This window comes from Ochlerotatus camptorhynchus, unplaced genomic scaffold (assembly GCF_037179485.1).
Source record: "Ochlerotatus camptorhynchus isolate MF236.1 unplaced genomic scaffold, CSIRO-AGI_Acam_v1.1 ptg000002l, whole genome shotgun sequence".
In the NCBI taxonomy this organism is placed as follows: domain Eukaryota; kingdom Metazoa; phylum Arthropoda; class Insecta; order Diptera; family Culicidae; genus Ochlerotatus; species Ochlerotatus camptorhynchus.
Window position 1 is genome coordinate 5,470,900 of NW_027040494.1, and position 16,100 is coordinate 5,486,999.

Consider the following 16,100-nt stretch of genomic DNA (forward strand, 5'->3'; position numbering starts at 1 on the left):
GTTAGTGTTAGTGTTGTTATGATATACTTCGTAGATTGGATACTAGCGACACTCACGTCTCTTCTGAAATTCTCAGTTAGACTACTTTCAGGAATAATGCTGGGGAGTAAACATTGGTTCCAATCTAAGCAAGAGTAACATAAGCATAACTGTCGCTATTCCCGGCCACGCCCATCTTTACCATAACTAGGGATAGGGAAGGAAATGTTGATGTGGTACTTACTTAACGAGAGGCCACCGACTTAGCGACACCCTCATAAGTGCTACGGAGTTGGAGGGTTGGGTAGGGTATTCGGTTAGGATTCACCTCAAGTTGGCGATGCAACCAAAATTATGTATTGTTTATTTGTTGTTTATTTAATCTCTCGATAGCCGGCTATCGAAAGAACATATTCATTTTGTTTAGTGATCATGAATTTTAAGAGTCATGACGGAGAGCTTGGGATTAAACCCATGATTTTCTGCTAAGTAAACAAAAACGATCCCTCCAGGGTCATCGAGCATCTCAGAACCATAACGCTTCGCGACAATACAGGACTACGTTTTCGCTTGATATGCAAATAGTTTCCGAGGTTAATGTTCAATATCAAATATACAAATGATAGTGGCGATTTATTGTGCTGTGGAAGAGCTTGGGGTTAAAACCATGATATTCTACTCAGTAAGCAAAATCGATCCCTCCAGGGTCATCGAGCATCTCATAATCCACAGCGCTTCGCGTCAAAGTACGAATATATGGATGAACTATTTATTATTTAATATCTATTATTTACGATGATTACATGAACGAAATAAAATTTAAACTACAAACAAATCGTGACTACTAAAATCTCAAAAAGATATTCTTACAAATATATTTCACGCAACCAGAATCTCAAAACCATTAGACGCTATAATGATACTCTGCACATGTTAGACACAAGAAGAGGCCAAAAAGCAAGCGTCCGACACACAAAACCCGCCAAATCCACTTGCAGTCACAATCAACGATTCTACGAATTGCGAGCGCTCATGAATCATAAAACCGCCGACTGCGGCACTCTGAAATCGAAATTGACAGGCTCTATGCGTCAAACACCCGCCCTCCAATCTCCTTTCGCATCCAACAACACAAATCTCCATTACAACATCTAACGAATTCAAAACTCCGAAAATCTGCCTATCTTTCTATTGGACCTGTGGACATGCGTTAGCTCGACAAATTACAGCATGAACGTGGCTCTTTGAAAAGATGGTATCGAAACAAGTAAACAAATAAACTGGAACGAACTCACCAAATGAACGATGGTTTGCACGTGAAGCCAATACTTGAAAGGCTGTTGCATCTCTTAATTCTAGCTAAACATTTCATAACATTCCTTCGGATCTCCAAAGAAGCTCTTGCACCTGCTTCCAATCAGAATCATCGATTATGATAAACGAAAACACTGTGGAATGCATTTCCAACCGATCACTTTCACTGTCTTGCACTAAAATTAGAAAACGCCAAGAAAAAATAAAACCGTAAATTTGACACTCGGAAATTTTTTTTTTCGCATCCGTACAGAAGCAGAGCACACTTCGATCTCTCGAAGGAAGTAAAAATATTGTGCGCAAACACCTGGAATATCCGGAGTGGTCCGGTGCCAAGCTGGCTCAAGTGCTGAAGATGCCAAAAACAAAAGTTTGTCAAGTGCTCAAAACCTACAAGGAAACCCTGTGTGTGTGGAAAGGAATTAGCGGACCAGGGAAGGATACAAGTCGTACAAAGCCACTAAACATCCGAACCGGCACATGAAGCAGCTTTCCGTGGCCAAAAAGCGTGCAAGGCTCTTGTACGACCGTGTTTTGACGAAACACAAGGGCTGCACTTTGATCGAGACGAAACATACGTCAAACTCGATTTTAAGCAGCTTCCCGGTCAAAAGTTTTACATCGCGACTAGACGTGGGGATGTGCCGGGAAGATTCCATTTCGTGTTTGCCGACAAGTTCGCAAAGAAAGCCATGTTTTGGCAAGCGATTTGCAGTTGTGGTCTGAAAACGGAACCATTCGTCACAACCTCGACGATGACATCCCAGGTTTACTACGAAGAATGCCTGAAAAAGCGTGTATTGCCGTGCATCCATAAGCATAGGGGCAAAGTTATCTTTTGGTCCGATTTGGCCAAGGTGATTCTGGAGTGGTATGCTGCCAACAAGATCGATTTTATCCCCAAGCCCATACTAGGCAATTTCAAAGCAGCGACTTCGACGAAGCGGCGAGGCAGTCAAGGACATCCAGCAAATGCGGGCAAAATGGAATAACTTTGCTGATTCTGTGTCCGTTTCTACTGTGCGGGTGCTGATGGACTTCATCAAGAGAAAGGTTCGAGATTTCTTTCGAACTGTAGAAATGTAATCATCTAATGCTGTTACTTTTTAAGTTAATAAAAATATTGTAAAGCAACCATTAATGGACTTTCTAAACTTATTGAATCACGAATTATATGTCTTTTTTGTGCGTACCAATTTAATTTTAGTCAGCCTTTATGTAACTGTTTTGATGAGTTTTACGTAACAGGTAAATGTTGCGTTTGGTACGATTTTTTTATCCTTGTTGGGTGTTTTCATCACTGCGACCATTTTTCTGATCTATTGTGATATATTCCCCACTTTTTTATGGCAATAAAAATCACTTTTATTAGTGGTGATCGCCATTGTTTGACTAATAGCATTATCCCAGCAAGGCATTACACTTCGAATAAAGTGCACTGCCGTACTGGGAGTTGTTCTACAAATGTCAAAGGGTTCTACTAACCCCTTGTCGAAGAAGTGGCATAGCAAATGTTCCGAGTCTTCCTTTTCTATGCCACAGAAGCGACTAACATCATCTTGAAGTTTTCCAATCAGCTTCAAGTGATAACGGCTCGATACTTGGTACGATACTTTAGTTCAAATGTTACCGACCGAAGTCAATATGAATGCGTGATATGAATGATTGTTCACAATATTCTCAAATACAAATGAAGCGCTCCGTCCGAATCAATTTTTATGTTCATCCGATGGGTCGAAGTGAACTCAGTGGCGTTTCAATGCGTTAGGTCGAGATTAGAATCCGTAGAATGAGTTTGGCGTCAAGAAGCAGTGTTAGACTTTTAACATCTCAACCGGAGAGGTAAATAAATTTAGAATCCATCAGTAATAATAACATCCCGTTTGGTGCTAAACTACGCTAAATTAAGAAAGACTAAGTGCTGGAAATGGGGTAGTTAACTCTATGTTGCATAAATTTCTATTTTATTTAGCAGATGTTCAAAAGCATACAGTATCACCTTTCAAATAAGCGTTCATAGGGTTGCGTTGATAGTTGTCAATAGCTTGAAAGTGGTATTTATGACAACATTATCAATTCATAAGAATATTAACAGTGTATTTTAAGAAATCTTTTTTTGCATTTCTGTTGAAAATACAAACCGTACAAGTATTTTAGTTCAGCGGCGCCGGTGATTAACTCTCACCCCAGCAGGTCTGGGTTCAATCCCAGTATGCGCGGCCGGGATGTTCTGAGCCATAACATCTCTGATCACGCCTTCCTTTGGAAGGGAAGTAAAGCCGTTGGCATTGGCGTGACTAGAACATTTATCTGGAGGGGGCCGAAGGGGGCGGCACGATTTTAATTTTGCAAAACTTATATTTTTTTTATTAAAAACTTACTCAAATTGCGTCCAAGGCAACTCATTTTTAGGTATATTTTTTTTTCTGTGACCAATAATATGACATTGAGGCTAACACGCTTAGAAGTTATCGCCGACTGAGGTAATTTTTACCGAAATCTGAACAGCTGAACTTTTCGGTAAAATTTATGCAATTCAATTCAATTCAATTGCTTTTCAGCTACTTTGAAACGTTATCTCCACTAAAATGACAAGATTTGATCATTTAAACAAGGTTGAACATGTTTTGATATTATTTTCAAATTCAATAGCCTTTAAAATGAAGGTCAAAGTTTTACCGAACGTTCAGCTGTTCCGATTTTGGTAAAATTTACCGAACACGGAAACAAAATCTTAGTGTGTACAATTATTTTAATGGTGAAACAATAAATTTGATTATATTTATTCCATAACCACGATTGGGACCTCGTTCAATGATCGTTTGTTCATGTTTTTTTTTGTAAAAAATCACAGTCCGGATCTTGTAAATGTTAGCATCTCAAACTTAAGAAAATTATCAGGGTTAGGTATTTTCATGAATTTTGTAACTAGATTTTTTTGATTTGGAATATATCACCATCAGTCAAATCTCAGACATTGGAACCAACATTAAACTCTAGGAGTTTAAATTTTATATTTTTTTAAAATTCTGGCTGTTTCAAGGTAAAGTGCACACAGAAAAAATTTAATACATTTAGGACGTAGGAAAATGTTCAAGATGCACAATTTTTTGACGTACGACTCCGTCGGTGATTTCTATATGGGGGTACACTTTGTGGAAAATGGAACATGTAACGAAATTATGAAAGATTTTGAACGTTAATAACTCAGCTGCTCCTGGACCAATTTCAATAACTTTATCATCAATCGATCAGAAATATTTCTACGCATAAAAAGCAATGCTGCTGATTTTCAACAAGAATTTTTTTTTAAAATGGGATATATCAAGCATTGTTAAAAAGCGTCACTTTTTAATGCTGCAGATGCACAATTCTTAACATTGTTAATGTTAAAATAAAAATAGTTTTGTGATCCCAAACCAATATATTTTCAAGATTTTGTTATTAGTGGCAAAAAGTATCTCTGATACAGATTGTAAGCATAAATTCTTCTAATACAAATGTTAATAAAAGTCAACGAATTTAGATCAATTATAAGACTAAGATAAAATTGCAATATCCTTCCTGGACAGTCATTTAATCAAAATTCTAGTACATTAATATTAAAAACAAATATGAATTTTAATACTAATAGTATGTTTGACCTAATCAAGAGTTAAAAAACTCCACAAAATAAATGTGCCTTCTAAAAAAATATGGACGAAATTTTGTTCAAAATAAATTTAACGGACTTAAAAAAATTTCGATATCATAGGCTTAGACAAGTTTTGAATGTCCTGCTTTTCAAAGTTCGTAATTCAAGATCTTAGGAAACTTACCTAGATTCTGGGACTGAGATTTCTCGAGAGAAAAATTGTTCGAGATAAGAAAGTAAGAAAAAGATAGGAGTCGAAAATTTCGAAAAATCTTGACATGTGGCAAAAATGGTTATAATTTAATTTGATCAGGTTTTTAAGATACTGGATTTTGAATGTCATGATTCAGACATTTGAAGTGAAAACAAGTAATAAAGCATTTATACAGAACATTTTTTGTGATTTTAGAACTAACTAGTAAAATCAAGATTTAACTATATTTCTAATCGAAAGGAATACACTCTAAACTTGCATGATTGTGTTCCTGCTTCTAGATAGTAATTTAACTTTTTTTTTGCAAAAGATGGGATGTTATTAATATTTTAAATTGAGTTAGTTGTGGTTAAACCCATTTGGTATCAACTTATTATTTACACGTACATACAGGTAATTTATTAAATAAAAAAATACACACACAAATCACGGAATTTTTTATGTACTGATCCATGCAAACAATCCTGCAGCTAAATTCCGGGCATACAATTTATCGAAACGAAAGAAATTTATAAATATTAGGTATATGCGGCAATTGAAATTTCTGCCCGGAATTTAGCTCCTGGAGTGCAAATTTGTGACAATATAGCTTAAACACGAAGGCACTGGTCTTCCCTATAGAGAATGTACAAATATGGCCATAAAATTAAGATTCATCATTCAAGATTCCATCTGATTCCATTAGGTGGAAAACTTTTGAATACTTCATGATCAACCTACAACCTACCAAATATCCAGTGAGCTTTACTAATATATTGGAATATATGGAGATCATTTGAATATTTCCTGTTGTCAAACATCCTGAAAGAATATCCTGTAACTTATGCAACTTTTCCTGAACATCTAAAAAACTTAGGTTGTCTGCGAGCAGCATGAAACTACGGATGCAGCCAACCGCACTGACTAAGTTTAGGTACTCCACGGTGCTAAAAATCGGTTGAGTGTGGTGGCTAGTATAGTGAACCGATTCGCCGTGGTCACTCACTACTACGCACGAACTGCACGGAGAAGGAGAGAGTTTCTCGCCGAAGAATCTGGGAAGTAGAATTATGCGATAGAAATGTAAATATAGGAAATTAATTAGTCTAGAAAGTACACCGTCGCGAGTAGTCGACCGGGGGCGAAACCCGTACGCAAAAAATATATGTTTTAATTTTAATTAAAGTAATGAATTAGTGTATATTAATAAAATTCGATGTAGTGTTTAGCTCGGTGTTTTAGTGGCAATAAAATGTATTTTGTGTGGACATTGGTGTAGTTGGTGCTTGCGAAAGAAGGTCTACGGATGACGGAAGGCAACAGGATCAAGTAAGGACGATAAAAGGAACGTTCGCCTGGCAAGTGGAAGTCATCACCAATCGGTCGGGACGGTCCCCGACATAGGTTTTACAAAATTTCCTCAACTTCTATAAAGTTTTCTGAATTCATTGCAAATTACATATTTTTTTCCATTTCTTTAAATTCTTGAAAGATCTCTGAACATCTTTGCACTTCTGGAAAGACACCTAAGACATCTGCAAATATTCTTGAACACCTAGAAAGTTCCTTGAATTTATCGAAGTTCCCAAAACCTCCAAGAAGTTCATGGAGCTTTTTTGGAGTAAGATCTCTGAAAAACTGCAACGAAGTTCCCTTAACTGAAGTGAAGATCCCTGAAGTTCTTAGAAGTTCATTGAACTATTTTAAGATCTTTTAAAAAATTCCCTGAACTTTTTCAAAATTCCTTACACTTATATGAAGTTTTACGCAGCTCCTCAAAATGCTACGAAATTCGGAAATCTTCTGCACAGTTTTCTGTTGAATTTCCAGAACTATTCCAAGTCCATGAGGCTAAAAAAACTGAAAATATGTAGAGGTTCCCGATCAATAATGAGCTTCCCTAAAATAAAATATTGTTCCTTTAATTTCTACGAAGCTCCTCCAATTTAAATGAATTCTCTACGCAGTTTTCAGAACTTTTCCAAGTTCCTTTTTTCTACGAATTTTTCTGAAGGTCTATGAATTTCCCAGAATTTCTACCAAGTTTACTTAATTTTTTAGATCTTTCCTGAACTTCTATTTGAAGTCTTACGAAGTTTCCACAAGTTAAAGAAAAATTCCTGGGCTCATGGCCAGCCTGAAGACGTCTTATTGCCATCGATTTGATATAATATAATTTCTCAAAATTATTTCTTCTAGTCATAACATAAACATAGCAAAAGTAATCAACATAAAGGACTTTAAAATATCTTAGTTGGTGGTCCAATTTTTTTAATCACTGTTAAATAGTAGCATTGAACTTAAAAAGCTTGACAAAATACCGGTGAGTCAAAAACAAACACCAAAAATTCTGGAGGGGGCCTGGCCCCCCTGGCACCCCCATTAGTTACGCCAATGGCCGTTGGTCCCCGTTCATGAGTTGATTGGTGAAAGGTAGGGTCCAGGTGTGGGAGCTGCCTCCCTGGCGTCGGTAGCATTGGTGTTCAGCACGGAAAACAAATCAAGGAAAATAACATTCTACAAGTCTAAATCATGGTCTACAGGTCCCTCTTAAAACCAAATTATTACATGGGCAGGGAAGTCGAAAAATCGATCAATAAGAAAATAATTAAACTGGACCGAGAATCGGTCTTGATTTTTAGCTGCGCCTATACCGACTGAGCTAAGGTAGGCCCCTAGTGGAAAAGCTATAGGAAATAATATTCGTGAGAAGAGAGATTATGTAATATTTCTATTTCTCACCATAGCCTATTTAATAAAGTTATAAGAAAATCTTTCACTTCCTGGCTGGGTGCATGATTAATAAGCTGAATTATTATTACATAACAGTTGAATGAATGCTTTTCCAATTATTTTCTCATTAATTGGCGGGGGGCGACCCCGGCGTAGTGGTTAACATCCATACCTCTCACGCCAAAGTCACGAGTTCAAATCTCACCTCCGGACAAGTCACGAATAACCCAAGAGTGTTAAAATGACTAAAAAAAAAAAAAAAAAAACAATAATTGGCAGCTCGATACCCATACTCATAAATATCAATAATAAGCCATGAAGATGACATTATATCACTGCAGGAATCGTCCAGAACCGACGGAAATTCCATGGTACCTCCGCAATTGTTGAAATTTGTTAACCAAAATCTGCATATCAAAATTTTTTAAAATCTGTGATATTTTTGTTCCATTATTATCATGGATATAGAATACCGTATGCGTGATAATGTTTGTACCATTATAAGAATAAGCGTCCACATTGCGCATCTCGAAACGAAACACTTTTTGTACGAATGCTAGTATGAAAAAGTTTTTCGTTTCGAGATGCGCAATGTGACCCAAGGTTCCCGTTTCACCAGTGCATACAATGCCATGGTTTTTTTTGCATGCACGTAGCCTATAGCTCATACCGTAGTAGGCTGTGTATAAAAGAAAATGATTTACTTAGTTTGACAGTTGCACCATGACGAAGTGGCAGCGTATTTGTGATTTGTCCCACGCGTGGGAGTGTCCCGGTGGACCGTCAAAAGGGTTTTAGACCGAGAAGAAAGGACAACTATCCGCGAAGGTGGCCACAGGTCGTCCGAGGCCAGCTCGTGTTTCGAGGGTTATCGCTGCTATCGAAAGGAAGATTCGGGTGAATCCAGTGCGTTCAATAAGGAAAATGGAGTAGTAGACCAAAATGCTTATTGATTTTTCCCATTCCATGAAGAATACAGAATCACTTCTTCTTCTTCTTCTTCTTCTTCTTCTTCTTCTTCTTCTTCGCATTTCCAGCTTATTTCTTATCGCATGTTATCTTATTGTGTGTTCTTAACATAGTGTTCTAGATGCACTTCCACAGTTTTCAATTGAGAGTTTTCGATGACTGTACCATTTTTGCATTAGTATAATTGTGTGGCAAATACAATCATGGTATATGCGTCGACAAATTTTTCAATCCAAAAAATTCCTAGGCCGGACCAGGAATTGAACCCAGCCCAAGCTGGAGATCAGCAAAATCTTGCTTTGTAGCTGTGCCTTTACCAACTGAGCTGAGGGAGGCCCCGAATACGGAATCACCTATTTACGGCAACCCCGAAATTACATACAAAATGGAACGTTCAACACTTGTTTAAAATTTCAAACTAACATTTATTTTCTAATACTCGACGGTTTCAGTCTCAGTGGTGATGTTGGTACAGATTAGCATAGCTGCTAGCATGTCCGTGCTCATGTCCATGTGTGGCTTCAGAATGGTGATGCCCTTCTTCGTGTCCATAGATCTGTGGATGTTGGGCATGTCCAACTCGCTTCACGTGAGCCTGGAAGCCATGGTGCTTATCGGAAGTATATTCCACGATGCGTTTCGTTCCGTCAGCTTCGTACAGAGAGTACTGCCCTTTGACAACATCACCGTCACGGTGTTCCCACTGATCCTTGTTGTCTCCAGTGTGGGAATCCTTTACTCCATACTCAAACTTGTACTTCGGATGAGAATAGTGCTCTTCATGGTATTCAGCAGCGACGAAAGCTGCAAATGCTAGAACGAAGATGAACTGAAGAAACATGGAGTTAGAATAAAATGTGGACTCGTCGGATGTTCATTGATCCGTACTTTGAACATGTTGACTCAATTTAGTTTACTGATCTCTACAGTTGTCAGAACTGGACTGCTTCCAACCAGATCAGAACTATCAATATATACTGATTTGAATCAAAAGTAAAAGTAGCTGAACATAAAAATGGATCACCAAACACCTCCTACATAGTAACTCCTATAAGCTTTTGCCCAAGCGCATAATTTGGTGCAAATTCTTGCTGCATGGGTTTTCTCAATCCTGTCGGTGGTGCCTAAGCGGCCTCATAGGTTTGCCACCGTGAGCTGCACTGCTGCACCAAACAGAGGCTCAGATGAATAAGCATGATAGGAAGAAAACGGAGAAAAATGCTCATGCGAACTTGAAAAGTGTGCAAACCAAAAGGTAAAACCACAAACCATACCTACTCGTCAAAAGCTGTGGCGGGGTTGCACTTGTTCTATGAAAACCGCTCGAATGAATCCAATGGGAAAGAAATTGCGTAAAATAGGTGCCTAAGTGTGATTCTTATGTACAATTTTACAGCTTTTTGATCACGATGATTGGTAGTTGGTATTTAAAGCGGCTCACTCGCTCACCTAGTTAATCAGTGTTCCGCCAGCAAGTCGCAGCTCAAGTACTCAGTCAACATGATGAAGGTTCGGTGTTCATTTGTTTTGATAGGTGAAGAAATTTTGTGTGAGCCAAAAATATGTGTTTTGTTTTTGTTTTAGGTTGTAGTTTTTTCTGTTGCCGTTTTGGTCCTGGCAGTAGCTGCAGAATACCACGAGGAGCATCATTCCCATCCCAAGTATAAGTTCGAATACGGAGTGAAGGACTCCCACACGGGAGACAATAAGGACCAGTGGGAACACCGCGACGGTGATGTTGTCAAGGGGCAGTACACTCTGTACGAGGCTGATGGGACGAAACGTGTGGTGGAATATACTTCCGACAAGCACCATGGCTTCCAGGCTCACGTGAAGCGAGTTGGACATGCCCAACATCCACAGATCTATGGACACGAAGAAGGACATCACCATTCCGGTTCCGATCATGGCCATGGTCACGCCAGCAGCTATGCCAATCTGTACCAGCACCATCATTGAGACTGAAGTAGACTGTGATATTAGTTAATAAACAGAGTTTTTAAAAGTGCAACCTATGGATCGTCAAATTGAAAGAATATTGGTTTACATTGAATACTCGAATCTCAGTTCATTTCAGAGGCAGTAATGACTATTTACCCAGAGCTTACTGTAATGGCGTTATTAGAACTGTGTCCAGGCTTTGGATTTGGGAATTATTTAGCAAATCATGTCAAAGTTTGACCATTTCATCCATTTCGGCGAATATCCTTTTGATTTAAAGTTTGATCAGATTAAGTCAAACCATCAATATTCAGAAAGCATCCGTCTTACAGTGTATCACATAATTTCCCATGCAGCTGTCCTTATAGCATAGACAAGCAGCTGTATGGGCACTAGACTGATGCATAATTTGAAATTTCCGCTCCGTACTGCACAGTGGCCTAAAAGTGCCAAAACGTGTGTTTTTAGTTTATGATAAAACGGTCCATTTCAGCCATAGAGTGTCTTCGGTGAAGTTTGTGCATTTAAATAGCCACTTTTAAGGGAGATAAAAAAATTATTTTTTTACGTTTGTCAAAATAGCAAATTGGTCAGTTTTAGACAATATTATTTCAAACATTTTTGCTGAAAACGTCAACCCACTATCTCTTATGTTTACGGAGATATGTATTTTTTTGGTAAGAGACTTCAGAAAATCATTGTTTTGCAAATAACTTTTCAGGAAGCAATTTTTTGACATTAGTTTGTTCTAAACAAATGTTTTTTTTTTTTAATACGCCAATTTGTCCTGGGAAGCAGGTTCCTGTCTTCAATATTTCTTAAGATATTCAAGGTTTTAACCCAAAATTAGCACTTTTTTCAAGGCCAACAGCTCTAAGTTGGACAAAATTGGGCAAACCAAGCTAATTACATTTGAAAGTATACTTAAAATGTTGCCCAATGCATACCACATTATTAATTTTCTTTATTATTCTCTGCCGATCTACTTATTACCAAACTATAGTAAACCATGTACAGATAATAATTTTCTTGCATTTATACATAGAGCAGCTTCTTCACTACGTCACTTACTCTTGGTGTTCAATTAAAGTAGGCATGCAAAAAAGGGTAAGCGTTGTAAAGCAGCGTGCGGTAAAAGATGATGATGATGGTCCCACCTCTTACCCCTACAAAGGTTTGAGCTGGACGATTTATCTTTAAGATAATTAAATATAAACATTTTAACCAGGTTAGCAAACAAAAACGAGCTGGTTACAGTTACAGATATAAATTCCCTCTAGACTTTACAGTTGCTTCACAGCAATATACATAAATGTGAAAAAGCTTAGGCGTCCACCTCTTAGTTCGCCTTTTTGTCCACCTAGAATATTCATAAGTATTACAAGCAATCAAGAGTTAATGAACAATCAACAAAGCATCCTATACACTAGCAACCCCGCAATGATGCTATTATAATTTTCAGCAATGTCAGGAATGCTCACGAACCCCCGACATTCAGCCAGAAAACTTAATACTAACTCAAAGTATCTTCCAAATAAGCTTCAAAGTTCCATTTTTTTTTATCAAATGTTAAATTCAGTCCTCTATATCCGTAATACGCGCGCGAGGCTCAAACCTTTGTAGACTACTACTTTTTTTTTAACTACTACTTTAATTCAAATATAAAAAAAAATCCATCATCACCATCGTGGCGAACAAAATAGTTTTTGCAGTGCTACAATAATTATTAAAAAGTCGTTATGACAGCTATCCATACAAAATAATCCGTTATAAATAACTTCGTCAAGATACATACTTCGTCCATTCATAAAAAAAAAAAAAATAAAAATCACTGGATAACTGTTCAAAAGACAGTTTTAACGTGTGAAATACAATGTCTCTTGAATTCTGCTAATGTTGTTGCACGTTTAATATGTCTAGGCATCGAATTGAAAACATTTACTCCTTTAAAATACAATGAATTCTGTGAAGCGCAAGTCAAGAAATGTGGTGTTCTTATTTCATCCGCGTTTCTAGTATTATATCTATGAAAATCACTTCCTCTTTCAATTCGATCACACAAATATCGAGGCAGCAAACCATTTACTACTTTAAAAATGAACACCATAGTCAAATAAACTATTCTTTGCTTCACTGACAGCCATTTTAAAGCGTCCAGCATCAAAGTTGAGGAAGTGAATCTATTACATCGCAAAATCAAACGCATTATTTTATTCTGCAAGCGCTGTAATCTCGATATTTGTGTTTCATTGGCTAGAAATAAAATGGATGGGCAAAAGTCTAGATGAGGAGAGATGATTGATTTGTATAGCTGTATTTTACTGGCAATAGTTAAATCGTTTTTCAGTCGACATAGAATTCCATACTTCTTGGCAATTTTCTTGATGACATTGTCAATGTGAGAGTTGAACTTAAGTTTGTCATCAATAATCACGCCAAGATATTTAATCTCCCGAACGCGATCAATAGCCTCATCATCAATTACCACGGAGACATTATCATTTGCTCGGTTCCGCGAAATTACCATGAATTAAGTTTTACTTGTATTTAATTTCAACTGCTTACACTTCAACCATCTACTTAGAGAACGCAAATCTTCATTCAAATGTGAGACGGCAACTTCTAAATCCTTAGCTGCAATGAATAACACAGTATCATCTGCAAAAAGATTAATGTCGCAAAATCGTAAAACGCGTCGCAAATCATTAATATACATAATAAATAAAAGAGGCCCTAATACACTTCCCTGGGGCACTCCAAGGTTATTCCCCACGGGACTGGAAACAGAATCATTAAAAACAGTCCGTTGAGTTCTGTCAGATAAATAGCTTTCAAACCATTTATAAGCAGTACTCGTAATTCCAAAGCGCTTGATTGTACTTAACAGTAAGGGCCTAGAAATTGTTTCAAAAGCGCGTTTCAGATCCAAAAAAACAGCAACAGTCGTATCTTTACGCTCCAAGTTGTCTTTCCACTTTGCTAACACCAAATTCAACGCAGTTTCACAGGAATGACCTTCCCGATATCCTGATTGTTCTGGTATCAACAAAGAGTTGCTATTCAAATACTCCAACAGCTGGCCTTTAACAACAAGTTCTAAAATTTTCTCTAATGTGTGCAACATGTTGATGGGACGAAACTCTTCGGCTTTAATCGTTCCAGCAACTTTTTGAATAGGAACCACTAAGGATTCCTTCCAAATTTGTGGCACATGTCCAGTCTGCAAAGATTCATTAATAAGGTCCAGCAAGATGTGGCCAATGACATGAAAGCAATCTTGAATAACTCTAGAATTAACATTATCTACTCCAGCCGATTTTCCTAATGAAAAGCAAATAACTCTAAGTTCATCTAAAGTAATTTGGTGAAAACCTTCAAATCTACAACTACTATTAACTGGCTGTTTTATTTCGTCAGGTTCATCGACCAATTCAATGGATTGATTAATCAATGAAACACTTTCGACAAAATAATCATTAAACATAGATGCAATTACTGGTTCTGACTGTTCTAATGTGCCATTAAAAGTTATGGACCGCGGTTTGCAATTACTAGGTTTTAATAAAGATTTCAAAATTTTCCATAACTCTTTGCTGTTGTTTTGATGCTGATCAATCTTCCTCTGGACATATTCACAACGAGTTTGTTTTATCGATTGTGAATATTTATTACGCGCGATTGTGTACCTATTCCAATGATTATCATTATTTGATCTGCAAAACTTTTTGTACCATTTGTCCCTCTTACGTTTAAGACGCAAAAGTTCCAAATTGTACCAGCTGTTCGAGTTTTTCAAAGAAACAAACTTTTGCTCAACTAATTGATTGGTACACGTTTTCAAAGTGTTAGTTAGAACAGCTGCAGATTCATCTAAATTACCGGCCGCGAATGGAAAATCCACGCTTCTCTCAACAAGATTTGAAACAGCCTGTTTCGAATATTTCCTCCAGCACTTCAATTTGACTAAGTCATCGTTATTATTGATATTATCTAATACATTAATCACTAAGGTCTCATGATCGGTTATTTTCAAATCAGCATCCGGAACTGAACAAATGGAATCAAAATTGGAATAAACGTGGTCAATTAAAGTTCTACTGTGCCTGGAAATACGCGTATACTCATCTACCGTTTGTTTTAAATTGAAAAAATCAGCTAAACGCTTCAAATGATTCGAATTATGGTTGTCACGCCAATTAATATTAAAATCACCAGCTAATATATTTAATTTACTTGAATCAAGGAATGTCTCTAGCCAGTTCTCTAAAACATCAACAAAACGCTGGTCACTAGAACTGGGAGAATGATACAAAACACCATAATTACCCATCTTCATGCCACGCACAACTGTAATGCCCAAGAACCAGTTACCATCGATAACTTCGTTGATTCGAAGGTCGAATTGAATTGATTCTTTGACATAAATAGCAACACCGCCAGTGTGTCTAGAATGTGATAAACAAGCAGCAACAATATATCCCGGAATACTATACTGATCAAAAGCTTCAGTTTCTACAATATGAGTTTCAGATAATAAAACTAAAAGAGGACGTTTTTCCTCAACAATCTGACGTAATGCTACGTAGTTTGTTGACAACCCCGCAATATTCAAATATAAAAAATCAAATTGATTCACATTCCTGGAACTTGGCTGCTATTTATTGAAACGCAAGCTGCTTTTCTTCTGTTCAAAAAGTCTTTTATAGAGCAAACATTCAGGACTAAATGCGGCATGGTTGACGTCCAAGTTCATTTTACGTTCTTTATTCATTTTCAAACAATTAACACATTTCAATACAGTTGACGTACACTCCGATGTTTTGTGTTGTTGGCTGCACCTAGAGCATCTCTCACAATTTTTGCAATCCATGCTCTTGTGCCCAAATTCTCCACATTTGAAACACCTCAATACATTAATCGCGGGAACTATAGAGCACCGATCAAACCCTACATTTACTTTTTTCGCGCATAACAAACATTTATACGTATCGAAATCGACTTCAATCACAACACTGAACTTGTTGTACGTAAAGCGTGGATTTTCAAACATGTTAACTACTTTTACATCATTTATAGCGATGTCTTCATTTTGACTTTTTAAATAGTCAATGAAGACATCGGAGGAATACTGATCGCTCATGCCCACTATTTTCAATCTCGGCACCGAAGTGGGAACAACAGCACTATAGTTTTCACCCAGATTGCTTTCAATACCATTTTTGACATCACTTACATTTGCTCCTGTTGCACACTCAACAATAATGGAGCCATCTTTACCATTTCTAAAATTACTGATTTTGTGTGTTTTTGGATCCAACTGAGTTTTCAAAAACTTAC

General features: G+C 37.2%; 2 protein-coding genes across 2 annotated transcripts; one reads left to right on the forward strand and one right to left on the reverse strand.

Annotated features, from left to right (window-relative positions):
* Positions 1-9,276: 9,276 nt before the first annotated feature.
* LOC135698640 (cuticle protein 19-like) lies at positions 9,277-9,719 on the reverse strand. Its single transcript, XM_065218741.1, has 2 exons — positions 9,711-9,719; positions 9,277-9,651 (listed from the first exon to the last, which is right to left on the reverse strand). Exons 1-2 carry the CDS (start codon positions 9,717-9,719, stop codon positions 9,277-9,279), a joined length of 384 nt encoding a protein of 127 aa, XP_065074813.1.
* A 577-nt stretch (positions 9,720-10,296) lies between these two features.
* On the forward strand, positions 10,297-10,781 carry LOC135707877 (cuticle protein 19-like). Its single transcript, XM_065229817.1, has 2 exons — positions 10,297-10,331; positions 10,407-10,781. The coding sequence occupies exons 1-2, from the start codon at positions 10,323-10,325 to the stop codon at positions 10,779-10,781; spliced, it is 384 nt and encodes a 127-aa protein (XP_065085889.1). The 5' UTR covers positions 10,297-10,322.
* The last annotated feature ends 5,319 nt before the right edge of the window (positions 10,782-16,100 follow it).